Source organism: Bradysia coprophila, unplaced genomic scaffold, assembly GCF_014529535.1.
Source record: "Bradysia coprophila strain Holo2 unplaced genomic scaffold, BU_Bcop_v1 contig_70, whole genome shotgun sequence".
Lineage (NCBI taxonomy): Eukaryota > Metazoa > Arthropoda > Insecta > Diptera > Sciaridae > Bradysia > Bradysia coprophila.
The window spans coordinates 2,817,905-2,838,385 of record NW_023503941.1 but is presented as its reverse complement, the minus strand read 5'-3'; the positions used below and the strand labels follow the sequence as shown (position 1 = coordinate 2,838,385).

The window sequence follows — 20,481 nt, the reverse complement described above, 5'->3', positions numbered from 1 at the left end:
TTGACACTGTCCAAATCTGCTGCACCTTCTTGCTTTAAATCCTTCAGGAACATACTCGGACTCAACGTTTCCAATTCGGATGATTCATTTGACATGTAAGTTAATGGCCTGGAATTGACTATTGCAGCCACTTCACACAAAATCGTTCGTATTTCATTACATGTTGACGTAAACTGTTATAATCTGCTATTGAAAACAAAAGGAAATTTTGCGGTTACACTTCATTAATTTGAATTCGTTTGTTGCTGTCAATTTTTATGACATGTGACGTCTTAAACGTCATACTTTTAAACAAGTTGTTCACGTCAGATTTTGACGCTGCCCATTATTAGGATTTTTTTTTTTAAAGAATTCTTAGGATTTTAACGAATTTCGGAATTTCCTGAGAATCATCATCTCTTAAAAATTTGCTAGAAACCCATTGCAAAAATTGTCGATCCCAAAACGGATGTAAAACCTTACACGATGCAGTTTGATGATAACTCCATGACATAATGATCAATCGAACCAGGGTTTGATAGAGACGATAATGCGTTTTTGTTCTTATCAGCGTGCTTATGAACAGAAGTTACTCAGAAGTTAGCGTAAAGGCCTTTCTTGACTTTGAAGTTGTGGATGGAAGCAAGGTTCTGAAAGAACAGGTTAAGACAACCACGGAGGCGAGTGACACCAAATTTTATAAACGCGCTCACTACAGATAGTGTGAGTAATCAACTTAAAGAAAATATTTTTTTCAAAAATTTGGAATTCTGTTTTTGTAACCTGTTGCGCTTCTATTGAGAACAATAGAACCCATAACGTTTCGGCATGTCGCATGAAATAAATTCAATTTCCACTCCGTTTGCGTGACAGTTCTTTTGTTCTATTTTACAACTGTCATGTAAACGGAGGCTAAACGTAGTGCTCTTTTTAAGTGGAAACTATACTTTAACCTGTTCTTTCAGGATCTTGGATGGAAGTACTTGCAATGAATGTACATCCCAAGTATAACCGATTCCGTCGATTTATCTTGAATGCACTAGTTTCGTTGCGATTTTCGTTTAAGATGAATTCATTCTGTATACAAACCCAGAACTCAATAATTTAAGAAAATCGCTGTGATTGAAAAGCGAATAGCAAACGTACAATCATCACGACGCGACGAGACAACAAGACAATAAAAAAGAGATCCAACGTCGAAATTTACATAAATCTATATAAACGGCGGTCGTATCAATGCATGAAACGTTTATTATTGTTCGAAGAAGAAGGAGTAAACAAGGAAATTCAAATAGAGAAAATTCGTAAAAATCTGGGTCAATCGCTTTTTCAACCCGATATTGCTGTTGAAATGGAAATTGAAAACCAAATCGAAAAGCTGTTTGTTTGGAATCGAAAATGAATTTGTTTTCATCGTGACAATCAATGGTGGAAAGGTTTATTGTCTTTGAAGTTATAAAATATTGTGCAAAACAGGTTGTGATGGATCATACAGCCAAGATGAAAAGTACACCACCCGATATGATTTTCGTAAAATTGGAGAAACTGAAAACGACAAAGAAAGCACTGACGATCCATATGACGCTTACAACACAATTGGTGGCAAGGAAACACGTGTAAATCCTAAATCTTTGCGTTAGTTTTATGTTTGACGGCATAGATGGTCCCATTTCGAACAGTTAGGACAGTTTTCGAACAGTTAGTTTGGTTTTCTAACAGTTTTCGAACAGTTAGGACACTATTTGAACAGTTGAGTCAATGTAGACCACAATTGTGTTCTTAATAAGAACTGGAACCTCGTTTGAGCTATGACGTCATGGATGTTTCAACTCGTGAAAATCCACTCCTAGGCCTACGTTAGTCCGTATATTCAGTTATGAAAATATGTGGATGTCGAGACTATAGAAATCATAAAAAACTTAATCCGGACTTCATCTGTTTGGTGAACTTCTTACCCACTTAAGGTCGGTCGACACTTAGCCGTGTGCCGTGAAATGAAATTTTGACAGAAAATTTATGGACTTTTTGTCACTTTTTGCGCTATTCTTTCCAAGGTATATAAACACTGAAGGTAATGCAAATCCGCAGTTACACACGGTTCCAAACTTTCAGGTGAATTTTAGCTCCGTCATGTTACACACGTATTGAATTCGTTTGCGTCAAGTTGCATCTAGTGGTGAATCTGGAACGATTTAGCGGCGTTGCGTCAAGTTGTATTTAGTGATGAATTGGAAGGATTTAGGGCCGTCATGTTGCACAAGTCTAAGTTAGACAACTTTACGAAAATGAATTTACCTGAAAGTGTGGATCCGTAATTTCTCTGATCCGTTGAGGGTGAGCATTCTCTGTATTACCTTCAGTGTTTATATACTTTAATTCTTTCTGTCAAAATTTCATTTTACGACTGAGTGTCTACTAAGCTTAAGATAGTGACTCTCCAAAACCGTGCATAGGTTTGTTTTAAGGTCATTTCCAAATGTCTTTCATCCACAGAAGGCAACTTAACCTCAACTTTCAGGCTGACGAAAATTTTAACAAAGTTTGGGCTTACAGTTATTTGCAACAAAGCTATCCCAACAAAAATCTCTTCGAAAAAAGTGTAACGCAGTCTTTGAAGTACAATTTCTAAAATGAATGATATCGCTAGAATTGACGCTTTCAGCTTCGTTACGCAAAAATTAAATTTTACACCCAATTTTAGTTCAAACAAGCAGGCTTAGTTTTTCTCATCATCTGCCAAATAATTTTTACCAAAAAAAATTTGACTGGAAACAACCAAAACTTTACCAAAGAAATTCTGCGTCGCATGTGGCAGATAAATTTTCTTGCTGGTCTGTTCCTGAACATTTGCCACTTTGCGACGCAGATTTTTTTTGGTAAAATGTTGGTTCGAAAATCGAAAATTTGACGAAAATCGAAAATTTGACGAAAATCGAAAATTTGACGAAGAAAGTAATTCTATATCTGCCACCATTCAAGAAATATCTCCAAAACCCCAATTGACCCACCCATTTCCAATTTTCGACATTTTTCACATATGCCCCTCTGTTCTACTCGTAAAACTCTGAGACTTTGCCGAAGAAAGTAATTCTCTATCTCTCATAACCCAAAAAAATATTAGTCCTTTCATCCTACGCTCGAGTAGCTCAAAATTTGGTCACTCTAATCACTCTAGCTCAAACGAATCTGCCCAGATTTTTTCAATTATTTTTTTGTTCGAATCGTGTTACGAATACCTTTCATTTGATGGGTCGCACGCCTCTGTAGGTTTCAATACAGCTAAGCTACAGCCGAAAACGCGTTCCCGACCCTCGAAAACCTCACTCAGAAACCACTTCGAGGCCAATAAAACAAAATTCTGGTTTTTCCTGGGGTAATGGCGTATCACAATTTCATTTTTATGCCCACCCTGAGGTTCCTGCAAAATTTCATGGAGATTGGCTGACTAGTTTCCGAGATCGACCGTCGATAGATAGATAGATAGATAGAAACATACAGAGTAAGTTGAAAGATTTTAATTGTTTGGGAAAAGTCAATTTGGTGCATTTTGTATGAAAAGTGACCAATTTCAAAACGATGTATCTCCGGCAATTTTAAACCTACATAGTCGAGTGACAGCTCGTTTTGCTCGTATTTGAAGCGAGTATATGATAGAATATGTTTTCTGGTGATATAAACCAAAGGGCAGAAACTGAAATGTTCGGCTATACACAGTTGCCGCGTCTCAAAAAAATTTCTTCGTTCTTTCTTCTCCGCTATCGCTCCGGACATGATTATATTCCATCAGTCCTTTTATACATTTTTTGTTATTACCACCCTTTCTGATGCAACATACTACTCGTTGCGTCATCGTATCATTTTCTATTGAGTTTAAGAATAATGTTTGCAATTAAAAAGAACACGCCCGCTAACTGTGCCATAAAATAACAATTTTATTGGTCTTTCAAAAATGTACAGACACCAGTTCAGTTTGAAAGAAATGAGAGAAAAAAGAGGTGAAATATACAATGGTTCGATCAATCAGCAAAATTGTAATATTTTTAATGTTGTGTGTCCTTGCACTTTTATGAGTTAGTTAAATTGAGACACGACGTTGGCAGAGAGTATAAGCAACAGTTTTTGGCGTAAACAATCATTAAAAATGGAAAATCCATTTAAAATGTCTTTATGGAAATTATTTAAAGAACAAAATTGAAATATCGCAACTGAAAATCCACTATTCCGAGAGGAAGTTTCTTTCAATACTGACCGAACAAAGTATTTAAAATCCATCACCGTACAGCGCTCAATTTGCGTTACAGTAATGGCAAAAACGAAATTGACAGAATGGGGCACAGTAAAGAATTTTACATGCTTCTGCGTCGAAAACCGTGCATTTCATCAACGTGTCCCCAGCGTGTAAAATATTGTACGTCACCAAGGCGGAAAAGTTGAAAAGTCGAGTTTTCGCGTGATTTTTTGTTGATCTGAGGCGAAGCCAAGGTTGCAATTACTACGCGAAAACGTGGCGATTTTTCTAATTAATCCCGACCAATAAGTGTGTACACAACGGACGTGTATGGATAGGTGTGGCTGTCATCATTAAACAGCTCCATAGAATACTTTTGATGAAGTTATTATCAAGGTTCTGAGAGAATAGGTTCAGACACTTCCGAGTTGATTACAAAGGCGGTCTTGTTTTCAAGTTGACTTTTCCAAAGTTCTGAAAGAACCGGTTACACACTAACGAAAGCGGTTGACATCAAATTTGCTAAACGTACTTATTGTGTGAAAAGTCAACCTGAAAACAATTTTTTTTGTTCAATTGAAATCGTCATACAATGTTTCACAAACCTACTTGTCGCCATAGGAAAATTTTGATGCTACCGCCTTCGTGATCAACTCAAAAGTGTCTTAACCTGTTCTTACAGAACCTTGAACTTTTCATTCAATATGCAATGAGTGCGTTCAACAAACTTGATGTCACCCGTCGTCGTGAGCATCTTAACCTGTTCTTTCAGAATTTTGGTTATTATTGCATGATGTCCATTTCTCTCTTGAACTACGTGAACCCAGTGAACCAGCTGCAAAACTGCTGAAGCCAATTTTAATGACGTTTCCTGTTAAACGACAATTCTCAATTCCGTTGTACAGAGTTCATTGCTGGGTAAGTGAGGAGCATATTGATCGATGTATAGCTCATAGCTCAGGCAGAAATATGTAAAAATACGGCGACATTCTCGGTATTTTTACTTTTTTTTTTAAGCGCAGATGAAACGAATGGTATAGTAAATCAGTCTCGTGCCAAAAATTGTATATTCAACCGACGAATGTTAAACTTAAAAACACAAAAAAATAATTGGTCATCTCTGTAAACAAGCGAAAATTTATGAAAACTATCGTTTTGCACGCGCTGCTGGTTTTGCAATTTTAAATGCTTAAACAAATTACTTAACAACACAACCCGTCTGAGTTTAGTCCAATTAAAATTCTAATTGAATATATCACTTGCACACATCGGGCGCATTTTCTTTTGACAAAGTGCATGGACACTGCCCGGTTTCAATAACTGGTGACAATGTAATCGTTATGTGCCTCTGTTCTATAATTAAAAACGAGAAACATTTACTACGGCAAGTTAGTAGACAAAACAAACATCCAGACACGGAGCACATTTCGTAGTGCACACACACTGCACAGAACCGTGTTCGCATATTTCCGATTTTTATATCTACCATTACCGTGCGATGAGTGCCAAAAACGATCTTTGTCACATTTAATGGGAAAATAAATGAAAACATTTTCCACAATTGATATACAAAAACTGCAACGCGTGCGTGCATATTTAGCAGATCGAATCGAATTCACCTGTTGATTTTGAATCGGAACGGAACACCGTGCTTGGTTGGAAATTGATTTGGAAGGCGCTCGAAAATGTTTTATTGGCCCTATTTCAACTCTATGTGAATCTATGCGAATTGAGAACGTCCGTGTGTCGCGGTTTATAATTTGGAATATCAAACACACACGAATATCGAGGTCAGATGTTTTCGAAAATTTTCCGCCAAAATTCTTTCTTTTTTGGCGCTTAAACTGTCATCGTCAGGAGTTCTCGTTCAGAAACGAAAATTCTTTCACATGGCTGAACTGAAATTGAGCGACAATTGTGTATGAAACTTACAAAAAAGTTCAGTGGACCTGACCTGACCAGACCTGACCTGACTTCCTTTATTTAACAAATTTAAAATCATTTTCTTTACATTGAGATGAGGGCATCGCCGGGTCTTTTTACGTTACGCTTTAGCAACGGACCAAAAGAACATTTAAGGACTACCCGGAAAACAAAACCAAACCCACGAGAAACCCTGGTCAGAAAAGCACCGCAAAACTCAAAAAATCTTCAAAACCAAAAATTTTAAAACGTTCAACACGAAGCACAATTTAGAGATAAATTCTTATCACAAGCATGGAACCAACTGAAATGCCTCAAGAATCAAAGCTCACAATAAACACTATTTAATAGACTAAGAAAAATCAAACTGATTTCGTTCTATTCGCGAGTTGTTTCATGAAAGAAAGGGTTTAACCTGTTACCGACGGTTGTCATCTGTTATCGACGACGACAGCAACAGCTGACAGCATGTTCAACAAATGAAGTAAAAGATTTCTGAAATCAATCTCTGAAAATCATCAATTCACGTCGTAAGTGCGTTCGAAATTCAAAATGGAATGTGCGGAGGTCTTTCTAACGTATCATCATTTTCATACAAGAAAGCTTTGAAATGTACTTCTTCATCGAATCGCTCACTTAAAATTCAAATTTTAGGCACACTTACGGCGTGAATTGAATGCAGTTATAGATCAGATAGTAAAACTGTGAAACTGCAGCAGTCCACTTCTGAAGTAGTCTTCTGAAGTAGTAGGTGCGAAGATCAAGTTGGTAGAGCGGATAGGCATATTATCAGTGGAGATTTTAATGTGGATCTGTTAAAATATGGCACTTATCAGACTAAATTAAAGCAAGTCATTGACTCTCATGGCCTGAAGCAGTGTGTTAAACAGCCTACAAGGATAACGAAAGTTTCACGTACTAAAATTGATCTAGTAATGTCAAATGTAAATCTAGAAGCGACAGTGTTAACAAGCGATAAAGTGTCGGATCATTCAACGATTAGAATCGAAGTGGAAGGGTTGTTGGACAGAAATAGAGAGTATAAGACAGTACGAAGGATAGTGGGCTATTCGCCGGAGGTATTTCTAGATAAATTGAAGGAGGTAAATATGAGTGAATTGTTAAATAACGATATGAGTTTAAATGAAAAGTCGAAGGTATTAAGTGAAACCATTATCGGAGCAATTGATCATTTTGCGAAAGAAGTGAGAGTGACGACGAGGACGGAAAATAAATGGTACGATGAAGAACTAAACCAAATGAGGATAAAAAAAGATCATGCGTATGCTTTAGCTGTATTGGATTCATCACATCGCAATTGGGTTAAATATCGAACGGCGAGAAACCAATACCTGACTTCGATAAGAGAGAAAAAAAGAATCTACATGGAAAGGAAATTGACAAAGGCAAGTGGAGATGCAAAGCAAACTTGGAAAATTCTGAAAACTTTGCTGAGTGGAAAGCGGAAAGGTGAAATTAGCGAAGTGGAGATATTGGGAACAACGGTCACAGACAAAGTGGAATTAGCCAACGGGTTGAATAAATTCTACGTGAATAGTGTACTGGAAATTAACCGATCAATAGGCCCAAGTGAATTGTTGGATGAGCCTATGATACAACGTCAATCCACGTTCGATTTTATGCATGTGGATGCAGACTACCTGAAACAGTGCTTGATGGAGATGAAGAACAAGAGTGATACGAAAATGGTCAGTCCGAAGATGCTGCTGGATGCGTGGCCGATAATTGGAGAGACCGTGAAGGATATAGCTAATCAGTCTTTGGATGAATCAATGCCGGATGATTGGAAAATCACAACTGTAGTGCCTGTCCCGAAAACCGTCAGACCAAAACGAGCTGAAGAATTCCGTCCAGTGAACATGTTGCCTACACTAGAAAAATTGGTCGAAACTGTAGTTAAGAATCAGCTGGTCGAATACATCATAGAAAATGACCTGTTATCTTGGTACCAGTCAGGCTATAGAATGCATCACTCTTGCGAGACTGCGCTTAACCTCGTATTGGCGAAGTGGAAAGAAATTGGTGAAAAAGGCGAAACAATTCTGGCGGTATTCCTTGATTTGAAAAGAGCGTTCGAGACAATCGACCGGAAAAGGTTACTGGAGAAGTTGAGAAAACTGGTTGCTCTGAAAGTGTGATTAATTGGTTCGCCGGTTATCTGGAGGGAAGAAGTCAACAGACTAAAGTGAATGGATACACATCAGACCGAATGGCAAATAACCTGGGAGTTCCTCAAGGATCCGTACTGGGCGCCATTTTGTTCGTGCTATATGTGAATGATATGCCAAGCCAACTGCGCAGTGCTTTCATAAACCTATTTGCTGACGACACCTTAATTTATCTGCACGGGAATGACATTGATGCAATGCGAAATGATATGAACAGCGAGCTCGAGAGGGTTAACCAGTGGTTGAAGCTAAATAAGTTAAAGCTAAACGTGAGTAAGACGAAAGTTATGGTGCTCGGAAACTCATCTATGACTGCACCGTTAAACTCTATATGGATGGACGGAGAAGTGTTGGGAATTGAACGTGAATTCAAGTACCTAGGTGTCATGCTTGACGAAAAATTAAGTTTCAAATCCCACGTAGATTACGTGTGCAAGAAAGTGGCAAAGAAAGTTGGAGTGCTGGCAAGATTGGCTAGGAATTTGACCATAGGTGCAAGAATATGCATTTACAAATCTGTAATTGCACCTCACTTCGACTATTGTGCATCGATTCTTTATCTGAGCAACGAGTCATCATTCAATCGTATGCAGAAACTACAGAACAGAGCAATGCGGGCGATACTCCGCTGCAAGAAACTGACACCGATTGCGAGTATGTTGGAGGCACTGGACTTGTTAAGCGTCAGGCAAAGGGTTCACGAAACAACGATGAAATTCATACGCAAACTTAAAAATGGTCAGCTACCGCGATATCTCAGCGAAATGGTGACGTACAACCGCGATATTCACAATTATCCTACAAGGTCAAGGAACGACTTCAGGGTGGAATGCAAGAGGAGTGTAAAAAGTTGGAATTCAGTATTCAATAGGGGATTGATACAATACAATGCGTTACCGGGTGATGTAAAAAACACAAAGTGTGAACGGACGTTTAAGGATAAGTTGAGACAATTTGTGAAAGACAATTTTTGATTATTGATGTAATGTCTCAATGTTAGTGTATTTATGTAAAATTGTGAATTTTAATAGCTTTTGCTAAATAAATGTCGATTATTATTATTATTATATTTAAAATTTTCTTCGAGAATATCTGAGAATGTAACTGGATTTAGGTCAGGAACAGGTCAGGTTGAATCAGGTTAAAGACCATTTCAGGTCAGGTAATTAAATTTCAGGTCGAATCAGTTTGTCAGATATTTCAGGTCAGGTTTCAGGTTCCTGACCTGTCCCGAGCCCTAAGTGGATTATATACAACCGTGGGAGTTACTCCGTTAATTTACCTCTAACGCGGTTCCTTGACGATCTATTTTCATTGTGAAGATAGTGAGAACTGTCATGTAAATTTGTTCGTATTGTTCGTTTCAAATAGCAAACGAGTGTCATACACAATTTCACTTCAGTTGGCGTAACCTCCGGAGGAATTTAAACGAATACAAAAAGAAGAAAATATCAAATTTGAAAATGAGTACAGTGAAACATCCTAGCAGCGAACCATGTCTGTTTTTCGATCGAAATTGCTCGACGATTGCATTGACGTTGAGCTCAGTCACGAAATCACCGACAAAATGCAATACAAGGTGTATTGGCACTTGAGCTGCACTGCAAAGAGCACGAGTTGTCATCTAATTTTTCTCTATCGTGCGTGCAAACCTATAGAGAAAAGTTAACAGATGGCGTTGCTGGGCTTACGATGCGCCATCTGTTATCATTTCTCTGACAATTTCAGCTAAAGTCAATTAGCCGAAACATTAAATGACATTAAACAGCCATGCTTTCTACCTGTGACGTTAGCACAGTGCCTGTTATCGTTTCTCTGCTTCTTCGATATTGGCGCTATCGTATTCATCATATAACAATGGAATCGTACGTACTACGCTAACGATAACGTATACTACGACTTCAGCCGCAAGTATATCGTAATTTAGGTCAACGGCTGAGGTGCGTGCTACCTTTACTAATAACGTTCGTCACTTTTGCTTTTACCAATAGAAACATTCTCTTTTCGTTGTGTCTGTCTAATCTACTTTAGTCTTTGTTCCTAAGTTGTTTGGGTTTTTTTCCTGCGAAAGTAACACACATTGCATACATCATGTACCTAACATTATGTACCTAACCTGGACAAATACCGACATTTTCACTTTCAGATGAATTTCAAATAAAACATTTTATGCAAATTCAAGTAAAAACAGATGTACAGTAACACAGTAAACACCAGAGACAGTCATTTCGAAGCTAAATTATGTAAAAATTTCATTAGAAACCAATTGCACAAACAACCATTCGTCTCCGATAGATTGCTGCGACGATACGTATTTAATCAGCAGCAGCTTGTTCATTAATCAAATATTGACCATAAGTTTGTCCTTTTATAATAAGCTGAGACATTCAACACCAAAGACAGTACGTCAACGACTTTCGAATCGAAATGACTGATAAAATGTTGTCAACACTTTCGTTATTATTGTTCTGCCAGTTACTCATTGTGACAACGGTAAATTGTGACAAATCTATTGTTGCATCGCATAGCGGCCTGGTGCAAGGTGTACCGCTGAGAACGCTGCTGGAGAATAAAGAGTATATGGCGTACAGGGGAATTCCCTATGCTAAACCACCCGTTGGTGATTTAAGATTCAAGGTAACAGTTTTTCGATCTAAGACCAAAATAAGAAATTGAAAGACAGGTTTCGCTCGCTTGACCACGAAGATGTTATACGAAAAACTTTCTGTTGCGATTTTCTAATTAGCGAGGGCTAGTGAACATATAGATTGTGGATTTGAGCACTGTTTCACAGGACTCTCAATGATTGACGCTGTCGGTCCCTTCTGTCACTTCACCGAACAATATTTTCATGGACAATGTGATCGAAAATTTAATTTCCTAACAAATGACTTTTAAATTTCGTATCTCAAAAGACCGACTCGAAGGCAGTGCCATCGCTAATTTTTGCAGCAGTGACGATAACAATCTCCACAATCTATATTAAGCAAAGTTTCATATGGGGAGGTTACGCCGATTACTCGCGCCCAAGGTTCTGAAAGAACAGGTTAAGACACCCACGAAGGCGACACAGAAATCGATAAACGCACTAAGTACAGATTGTGTGTGAAATCCAATGAAAGTAAATTGATAGGTATGGCCAAACGTTCAAATTTGTTCTAGCCGGAGCACATACGGATTTGCATGGCACCACCTCAAACGAACTCATTTCTAGTGCAAATTTCCACTAGAAATTAGTTCGTTTGAGGTGGCGCCATGCAAATCCGTATGTGCTCCGACTTGTATGGACTGGCCATACCTACTTATCTACTTTCATTGGTGAAATCAACTTGAAGAAAATGTTTTTTAGGAAAATTTGGAATTTTGTTTTTGTTACGTTGCCTTTTTCATATAAACTTCGTAGCCGCTGAGCTCAATTTGTTCACAGTGGTAAAATTTTCGGCTTTTACAAAAATACGTGCTTCAAATACTGTATTAACAGGTTCATAGGACAAGGCAAAATCAGTATTGACACAGATTTCTACGACGAACACAATTAGCCGAAATTAAAATGCAAAATAAATAAAGTGATTCGAACTGAACCGATTATTTCATGTAACAAATTTAAAGAAGTTGCTGAACGCAAAACGAGGTTTCTCCATTTCACCGCCTTCGTGATCAACTCAGAGTTGTCTTACCGTGGATTTACATAGCAACGTAAAAGTGACAGATGCAATGTTTTTTAAATACTGCAACCCGAAATTTCATTCATAAAATTAAAATTATGAATGAAATTTCGAGTTGCCGTATGAGAAAATTTTTGCATCTGTCACTTTTACGTCGCTATGTAAATCCACAGTTAACACCTGGTTCGTTCAGAACCTTGCTCGCGCCGTGATCTCGAAAATCCACTGAACTTCGCTGGAATTTTCATACAAAATTGTAGCGCAATTTCAGTTCAATTGAAATTTCGTATTGAAATGCAGTTAGTGCTACCAATCCACGCGTTTAGTGGTTATGGTAGAAAGCGCTGCATAAAAAAGCGGTCGAATCAGATATTTTGAATTTTTGTATGGGAATTCACGTTCAAACGTTGATATATCGGTTGTTATTGAAGAAAAAGAGCCAGATGCTGGGTTTGCATCTTTTATGGTGTTTTATCGGTTGGAATACTCATTTGTGTGAAATAATTAGAAGAAAATTTTTACTCAACATTTCACACAAATGAGTACGCCAATCGATAAAACTCCATAAAAGATGCAAACCTAGCAAAATCTGGCTCTTATTCTTTAAAAACAACGGAGATATAGACGTTGGAATGTGAATTCCCATACAAAAATTCAAAATATCGGATTCGACCGCTTTTTTATGCAGCGCTACAAACCACACCACTAACGGCGTGGATGTGGATTAGAATAAAGTGGTAACTGTGGACTGTAATTCCACACATTTTTTAGCCAGTGGACCGTTTTCAATTTTTCAGTCATTTCATTTCTCAATCATTTTCCACGATCTGTGTAATCATGCTAATAAAACTATCAAGAAGTTCACGCGTTTAGTGGTATGGTTTGTAGCGCTGCATGAAAAAGCGGCCGAATCCGATATTTTGAATTTTTGTATGGGAATTCACATTCAAACGTTGATATCTCGGTTGTTATTGAAGAAAAAGAGCCAGATGCTGGGTTTGCATCTTTTATGGAATTTTATCGATTGGCATACTCATTTGAGTGAAATGTTAAGTAAAAATATTTGTTTCTAAGTATCCATTGCCCATAAAATGATACTAGAAAACCTAACGTTTTTTAACGTTTCAACTCGAAATTTCTCAATTTTTTCTCTCTTTTTTCTTCCTCGAATTAACAACCTAAAATTCTCCAAAAACAAAGGAATTTTTGTTAAACTGCAGCCGAATACAATAGCATCGTCTGTCGTTCAGCCAATTAATTTATTCATCGAAATTGTTAATTTTTCTGCAGATGGCAAATAACAGCTTGAGTGGAAATTCAGCAATAAAAATGAAAAATAAAATTTCATCTGTTTGTTTGTTGACACAATAACATCTTGAGTATAATACATCATTTGACCCGAATTTGTTGTTGTTTTATAACAGGAGACGTCAGTCAATTTTAGACACAAATTTGATTCGGCTGTTTTTCAACTGGTTGTCTCACAAACAAGACTGCTTATATGTGGCTTTATATGGTCTTACCACAACTATACGCGTGTGCGTGCAACTATTCCACCCGTATAAACAATTATAATTTTGTTTATTGAAAACTGCTGATAAAATTCATACCTAAAATTAATTGACGTGCCCTGTAAGAAGACAAACTCTCACACAGCGTTTTGTTTGATAGCACTCGTGATAGCATTGCTTTCAGAAAGGTTAATTGAGAAAGAATTTTATTTTTGTAAAATTAATCATTTTTGTTCAGCCTTAGCTTGTTCATTATTCATTGCCCTTGACCGTCTTTTAGTCTTGATTTCCACTTACGAAAAACGGAGTGGGTTTTTTGTAAGTGGAAATCAAGCCTTTCAACATTCATACATACTGCAAGACACACTGTCATATTGATGGAATGTCAATTTTCCGCAAATCGTTAGCGCTACAACAAACGAAATATGACGCTGCACTCAAATTCATACGAAACTTGGGTTCCGTTTTTTTTTTGTTGATCCACTGAAGATTTGCAGTGTGTTCAGTGTGAGTAATGCCTTTAACACCGAGTTAAATCTGATACAGGTTCCCGTTCCAATTGCACCATGGCAAGGAATCTATCCAGCAACAGACTACGGAAACTCCTGTCTGGTGCTGGAACAATCGAATTTTTTCCCATGGAACAGTACCCAGAGTGAAGATTGCCTTTACCTGAACGTCTTTACGCCCGGTGAGAAACAGTTATTTCTTAAAGCCAGGTGACCTGTACTGATGACAAGTATTTCTGACAGTTACATCACGAAACAAGCTCAACGCCAAGAAGGCTGTCATGTTTTTCATCCACGGTGGTGCGTTCACCGAAGGCGATGGTACGAATGGATTTTACGGTGCTGATTTTATTGTCGAAGATGATGTGGTTCTGGTTACCATTAATTATCGGTTGGGACCGTGGGGTTTTGCTAGCTTCGACATTGAAGGATACACCGGCAATATGGGATTCAAGGACCAACAAATGGCTTTGGAATGGACACACCGGAACATCAAATACTTCGGTGGTGATCCGAACCTTATCACCGTTTTCGGTGAAAGTGCCGGTAAAACTTATTTCGCTTTGTTGGAAAGCTGGAATCTTTAAACGTTTCACTCGAAAGATATGTTCACAATATCTTAAAGTTCGCGTATCTAACAGAGATGTGATAACTTGGCAACTGGGACATCCCATTCGCCTAATTATCATCTCTCTGGTATCTTATGACCGTCCTTGTACTATGGACAAGGAAGATCGAAGACAAAGTATAGATCATCTTCAATGCCGTTTGAAATGCCATCCACGTTAAGAACTGCCATCCACGTTCAAAACGTTTAAATTTAGTACTCAAGTGGCAGCTCTTTTTTGTCATAAAATTTTGGGTTAAATAAAACAACGAAAATAGTCTGAGGTTACGTTTGAAAGTACCGTAACTTGAAGATGATCTATAGTGCTTTTCATGATGACATTCAAAAACATCATCCATGATACGATCACCTTTCATCACGAAACGCACTATACTTTGACATAAGCCGATGACGCATTCATAATGTGGGTGGTTTAACTTACATTCCATCAATAAACCTTTGTATATAATGCCAACAGGTGGAGCTGCAGTACATTTGCAGATGCTATCAAGTAAATCGCAAAAATTGATGAAACGTGCAATACCAATGAGCGGTTCAGCATTCACAACATTCGCCCACTATCCGCCAAACAATCATGTTGAACTCTTTAAACAAACCTTTGGATTGGACGCTGGGGCGACCGGACACGAAGTATTACAATATTTGTTGGATGCGCCCGTTGAATTAATTTTGGAGAAGACACCAGTTATCACATTGGATCGTAATGTGATCGGATTGTATTTTACTTCAGTGATTGAAGGTTAGTTAGTATTGACAGTGTTTCTACTCGAAAATCTTTCCCACTTAAGACCAAGTCATGCTCAAGAATGAGTGTGTGCCTGTCAGTACAGAATGTCTTTTAGTGTTTAGTGTATTGAGAGTTTGTATTGAAATTCAAATGATTTGACGTCAGATGTCGTTAAGAGACCCACTCTTTCTTCTCGTCAGAATTTCCTAAAACACATACAGATAAATGGTGACGGCAGCTCACGTGCCGACTCTGCGAAGTAGAACGTGCGTATTTCATCAATCCAAACATGCGACATCGGCTTATGTCAAATAATATTAATTTTTAGGAGTGCACGACCTGCTGTGCATGTAACACGGTCTGCCCTATAAAATATTCATCGTGTCATAAAATCCAATATTCTTTGGCATAGGCTGATGTCGCTGTAAACGCGTGGGTTCTACTAAAATCATAAGTTTTACAGCACTGAAGGTATTTGACGGGTCACACAAATTGATCCGAAAGTAGGGTTCCGCAATATTCTTGATCCTCTGCCGCTGATCCATAACACTATTAGAATCTCACTAATTTCCAACTTTTGCTTTGCTTAATGAAGATCCGAAGAAAGCTGTAAATCCATTCCTAGATAGATAGATAGATATGAAGGGGTGTCGAAGGGAGTCACATAAATTGACAGGAACCTGGATGATAATCCTTTGTTCCAAATCCCTCCGTTCCTTTGTTTATTTTTAAAACTTTTTCCTTTTACAAAACGTGATTACAATAGTCATGATTACAGTCAGCTGGTAAAAACCTTTTTGATTGGTGGATGCCTGTGACGCCTTAGGCTAACCTGTTGGTTCTCTTCAGGAAAGTCGTGAGGCTGTCTAGATCAAAGTTCTTCAGATCCATATCCTGGAGAGACAATTCGGGTTTTCCTAGCAGATTAAGTCTGCTTCTCCTATACCTGATACAGTCACTAATTACGTGATAACCCGTTTCATCACCATGACCACATTGGCACTTCGGATTATCCGTTACACCAATATCATAGAGATGTTTGTTCAAGCCACAGTGGTCTGTGATCACTCCAACTATTCTCTTGATGTCTGGTCTGCTAAGGTTCAGAAGTTGCCTACTAAAGTCATTGGATGGGGTCTTACAAAAAATCTTAGTGTGCCTGGCACCTTCATATTTCAGCCAAGCAGTTTTGTGTTGATCAGCTAACCACTTGTTTACAACGTTATTTCTAGCTGTTTTCGAGATGCCAAAAATTGGTTCCGGTCCTATGAAACTGCCTTCTGTACCAACGCTAGCCAACATATCAGCCTTTTCGTTCCCTGGAATGCCCTCATGACTGGGAACCCACAGTATTGTAACTCTGTTAAGGCTTCCTATTAGCCCTACTCACGTTAAAAAAAATTGGTTCAGATCTTTCGGAGGAATGTCGATTTCGTTTCTTTATCGAATCCTACACAATTCTCTAGAACATCAAAATTGACAAAAAATTGTTTCCGAGTCGCGCAACGCATTTGAAGTTTACATGAAAACGCATAGAAACGCATGGTAACGCAGAGAAACGCATGCATTTTCGATTGCGTTGCGCGACTCGGAAACAATTTTTTGTCAATTATGATGTTCTAGAGAATTGTTTAGGATTCGATAAAGAAACGAAATCGACATTCCTCCGAAGGATCTGAACCAAATTTTTTTAACGTGAGTAGGGCTACTTCCTATATCATTCAGGGCATTCTTGCATTCTCGAACTGATATCGAGTTCACTGTCGGTGCAGCGATTGCTTCAGTTGCTGATTGGCTATCAGTACAGATGTAGATATTTTTCCCTGAAGCCTGCTTTAATATATCTGATTTACAGAGCTCTGATATTGCGAAGACTTCCGTCTGGTAAACCGTGGCATAAGTTCCTGTGAATAGGCTAACTTCAATAAGAGGAGATTCACAGAAAAAGCCTGCGCCAGTAAGTTCGCTTAGAGCCATCAGTGTAACAAATAAAATCTCCAGCAGGAGGGTAGATACTACGTTCCCCGAGCCATTCCTCCTTCTCTGGAATTACGCATTCAAACTTGTCATCTATCATCAGTTCAGGTCGACATTGATCACTTGGCATTTGCAGGATCTCGTCTCTTATCAGATTCGTAATGGCTGCATGGCCTGACTTAGAAGTTGCTGACCACCAACCATTGTGTTTAACGTTCATAGCAGCCTTGAAAGCTGATGCTTTAATGAAGAGCTCTATCGGTGGAAGAAAAAGGAGTGCTTCAAGCGCCATAGTAGCTACTGTATTCTTCACCCCCGTTATGCACAAACCAGCTAGCCTTTGCAGTTTGTCAAGCCTATTCTTGGTTACACCCACATTTACCCTGGGCCACCATACAATACACCCGTGGCAAAGAATTGGTCGTACTACCACTGTATAGATCCACCAGATGGCTTTCGGTGAGAGGCCCCAAGTCCTACTGAAGGCATTTCTGCACAACCAGAAGACACCCATAGCTTTGCTTAGTTTTTCCTTTAAGTGGGCTATCCAGGTTAGTCTGTTGTCAAAAATGACTCCCAGGTACTTTACGGACTCTCTCAACGTAAGAGCAGTTCCGAACAAAACAAAATCTCCTAGAGTTCTGCCATTGAGCATTTTCAAAATCCATCTTATCGCCGCATTTTCCATCATCCTTTCTCTCGCTGCAACAGGTGATTCTGATGATTCTACTAAAATCATAGGTGTTACAGCACTGAAGGTATTTGACGGGTCACACAAATTGATCCGAAAGTAGGGTTCCGCAATATTCTTGATCCTCTGCCGCTGATCCATAACACTATTAGAATCTCACTAATTTCCAACTTTTGCTTTGCTTAATGAAGATCCGAAGAAAGCTGTAAATCCATTCCTAACTCGTACACCACGAGACATCTACAGAACAACCAATGTAAATGTTGATGCAATGATCGGTGTTAATACCGCAGTGAGTTTTCGTCCGTTATAATTTCCTACGAATTCATAACGAAATGGTACCTCTCTCTGTTAGGAATTCATCGTAGTCTTCAATCCAGCCGATCCATACTCTTGGATCGAACCAATGAAAAACTACTCCAACATTGGATTACCCTTCACCGGATTGACATTGTCGCCAGACTCACCGGTAAGCGTTCTGAAATGTCTTAGAGCATGGGACCTACATTTTCGATTCATTTAATTTTGCTCTTCGTTTAGGTGTACCAAGAGGCAGCAGAGAAAATTTACAAATTTTATTTCGGCGATCGAGAATTAGAACCGACCGTTGAGAATTTGGACACTTTCTTGGAAATGGGCACGGACATGAATTTCATTTATCCCGCATATCAGTCGTTAAGATTCCATTCAGCTCGAGCGAATACATTTTGCTATTTGTAAGTGTGATGGGAATGGGAACGAAAGGGCTGAAAGATTAAAAATTTCATTTGTTCAATCATCATACTTAACCGCCATACGATAATTATGGGCTAGACTTCATTTTCTAAATTCAGCCTTGAATTCAGCTCATCTACTACTTCATCTCGTTCGTCCAACCAATATTGACATAACCAACTTAAGGCAGCGAAATGAGGCAGCAGCTTCCTCTGTTATCATTTTTCTGACTTAAGGACATGTGTCAGTGGATAAACGTCAGTAACTCTCATGTTTGACGTGGCACACACTGTTGACACACTCATTTGGTGTAGGCAGTCATTTTGACCTTTCTATCACCTGACCCGACTCTCCATTTACAATTGAAAAACTTTTCAGAAATGATCTGTCGTTGAACTTGAATGCTGTCAAAATTACGGAAAACATAGAATATTTGGATGGGATGGCACACTTCGAAGATTTGCAATATTTATTCTGGTAAGTTACGACGCGACGGTCACTTCTTTTCTTTGACAACGGCTTTTCAATAGTTTGTTTTATTGAATAAGGTCGAAAAAGTACGCTCAACTCTATCAGAACGTATTGGCGAATCCGACCGATCCAATAAACCAGAAAACGATCCGAGCTCTAAATTTTGTGCCGAAAATGTTTACCAATTACGCCAAAAAAGGGTATGACACGACGCGCACACCGTTGTCGTGTGGTGAATTGAAAGATTGTTATTTTTCAGACGACCGACCGTCTTTGGAGGATATAGCGAATGGTGTAACGCTTGCACTCTAGTCACCAATGATGGTCCAGTACCAATGTTCGGTCTGAGAAAGAAAAAAATGGAATTTTGGGACCAGATCTATGACAGCGTCAAACCGTGGATTGTGAATCCGTTCTAAGGGAACGTGTGTGGAACGTGATTTATTTTGTTGCCACAATTAAACATTCCTTTGGATCACGAATTTTGAATGTTTTTGAATCTTCCGGAATAAGACGGCAAAAGTCACGGTATTAATGACATCGAGGCCGGAATCGAAATTCTTACCGAATTATCGAAAATAGAGCTAGAGGTCAAACCGTTTCAGGTTTATATAACCTTTCATTTATAAATTCACGACGGCTGTTTCAACTTTCAACTACTTGGACACTAGTGTGCGCGAAATGTTGCTCAACTGATCAGTATTTTCAGAAATTCCACCTAAATAACCTCCATACCCTCCATACAAACAACACACACTCTACGGGGAATAATGATCAATAATGATCGAGATGTACGACCCTCCGAGCCGAGTGAGACGAATTTGACGCACATCTCAACCATTATTCCCCGTGTTGTTTGTATGGAGGTTATTTAATTTCACCGAATACATACCGCAAACTCCAGTTTTTTCGATTCTTACGTCATATTTCCGCAAAACACATTGTTGGCTGATTTGAATTCTACACGTGCCGAGTAAATAAATTTGAATGGTAAACACAGAATTTGTAAACACTGGTCCAACATTTGCACAAATTAGCGTTAGCTCAATTTCCGGCAAGAGTTTATCGGCGCTGATGGATTTAACTCTCAATTTTTGTAACGTGTATTCCGCAACAACAGAACCGTAAAGGTGAGTACATAGTTACTGAAAAATTGTTGAAAAATGACTGCAAAAAAGCATACGTTCCACTGTCTCAAAAATGTGTGGAGTGGACTGTATCACAGTTACCACTTTATATTCTAATGATATACAAATGTTGCGCTATTGG

The 20,481-nt window shown here is 38.5% G+C and overlaps 2 protein-coding genes across 2 annotated transcripts; both read left to right on the top strand.

Annotated features, from left to right (window-relative positions):
- Positions 1 to 3,968: 3,968 nt before the first annotated feature.
- Positions 3,969 to 19,694, top strand: LOC119083664 (juvenile hormone esterase-like). Its single transcript, XM_037193448.1, has 11 exons — positions 3,969 to 3,974; positions 10,723 to 10,956; positions 14,042 to 14,186; positions 14,248 to 14,550; positions 15,090 to 15,371; positions 18,219 to 18,319; positions 18,383 to 18,496; positions 18,568 to 18,743; positions 19,120 to 19,218; positions 19,290 to 19,412; positions 19,472 to 19,694. The coding sequence occupies exons 2-11, from the start codon at positions 10,747 to 10,749 to the stop codon at positions 19,629 to 19,631; spliced, it is 1,713 nt and encodes a 570-aa protein (XP_037049343.1). The 5' UTR covers positions 3,969 to 3,974; positions 10,723 to 10,746; the 3' UTR covers positions 19,632 to 19,694.
- LOC119083914 lies at positions 7,066 to 8,289 on the top strand. Its single transcript, XM_037193725.1, has one exon. It carries the CDS (start codon positions 7,066 to 7,068, stop codon positions 8,287 to 8,289), a length of 1,224 nt encoding a protein of 407 aa, XP_037049620.1.
- Positions 19,695 to 20,481: the final 787 nt, after the last annotated feature.

Excerpts from the sequence above, each read along its gene's own strand:
- LOC119083914 (XM_037193725.1), top strand. The coding sequence starts at position 7,066 with ATGTCAAATGTAAATCTAGAAGCGACAGTGTTAACAAGCGATAAAGTG.
- LOC119083664 (XM_037193448.1), top strand. The coding sequence starts at position 10,747 with ATGACTGATAAAATGTTGTCAACACTTTCGTTATTATTGTTCTGCCAG. Across the intron at positions 15,372-18,218 it reads TTTTACTTCAGTGATTGAAG|ATCCGAAGAAAGCTGTAAAT; the intron begins GTTAGTTAGTAT and ends TGCTTAATGAAG. Across the intron at positions 18,497-18,567 it reads CATTGTCGCCAGACTCACCG|GTGTACCAAGAGGCAGCAGA; the intron begins GTAAGCGTTCTG and ends CTCTTCGTTTAG.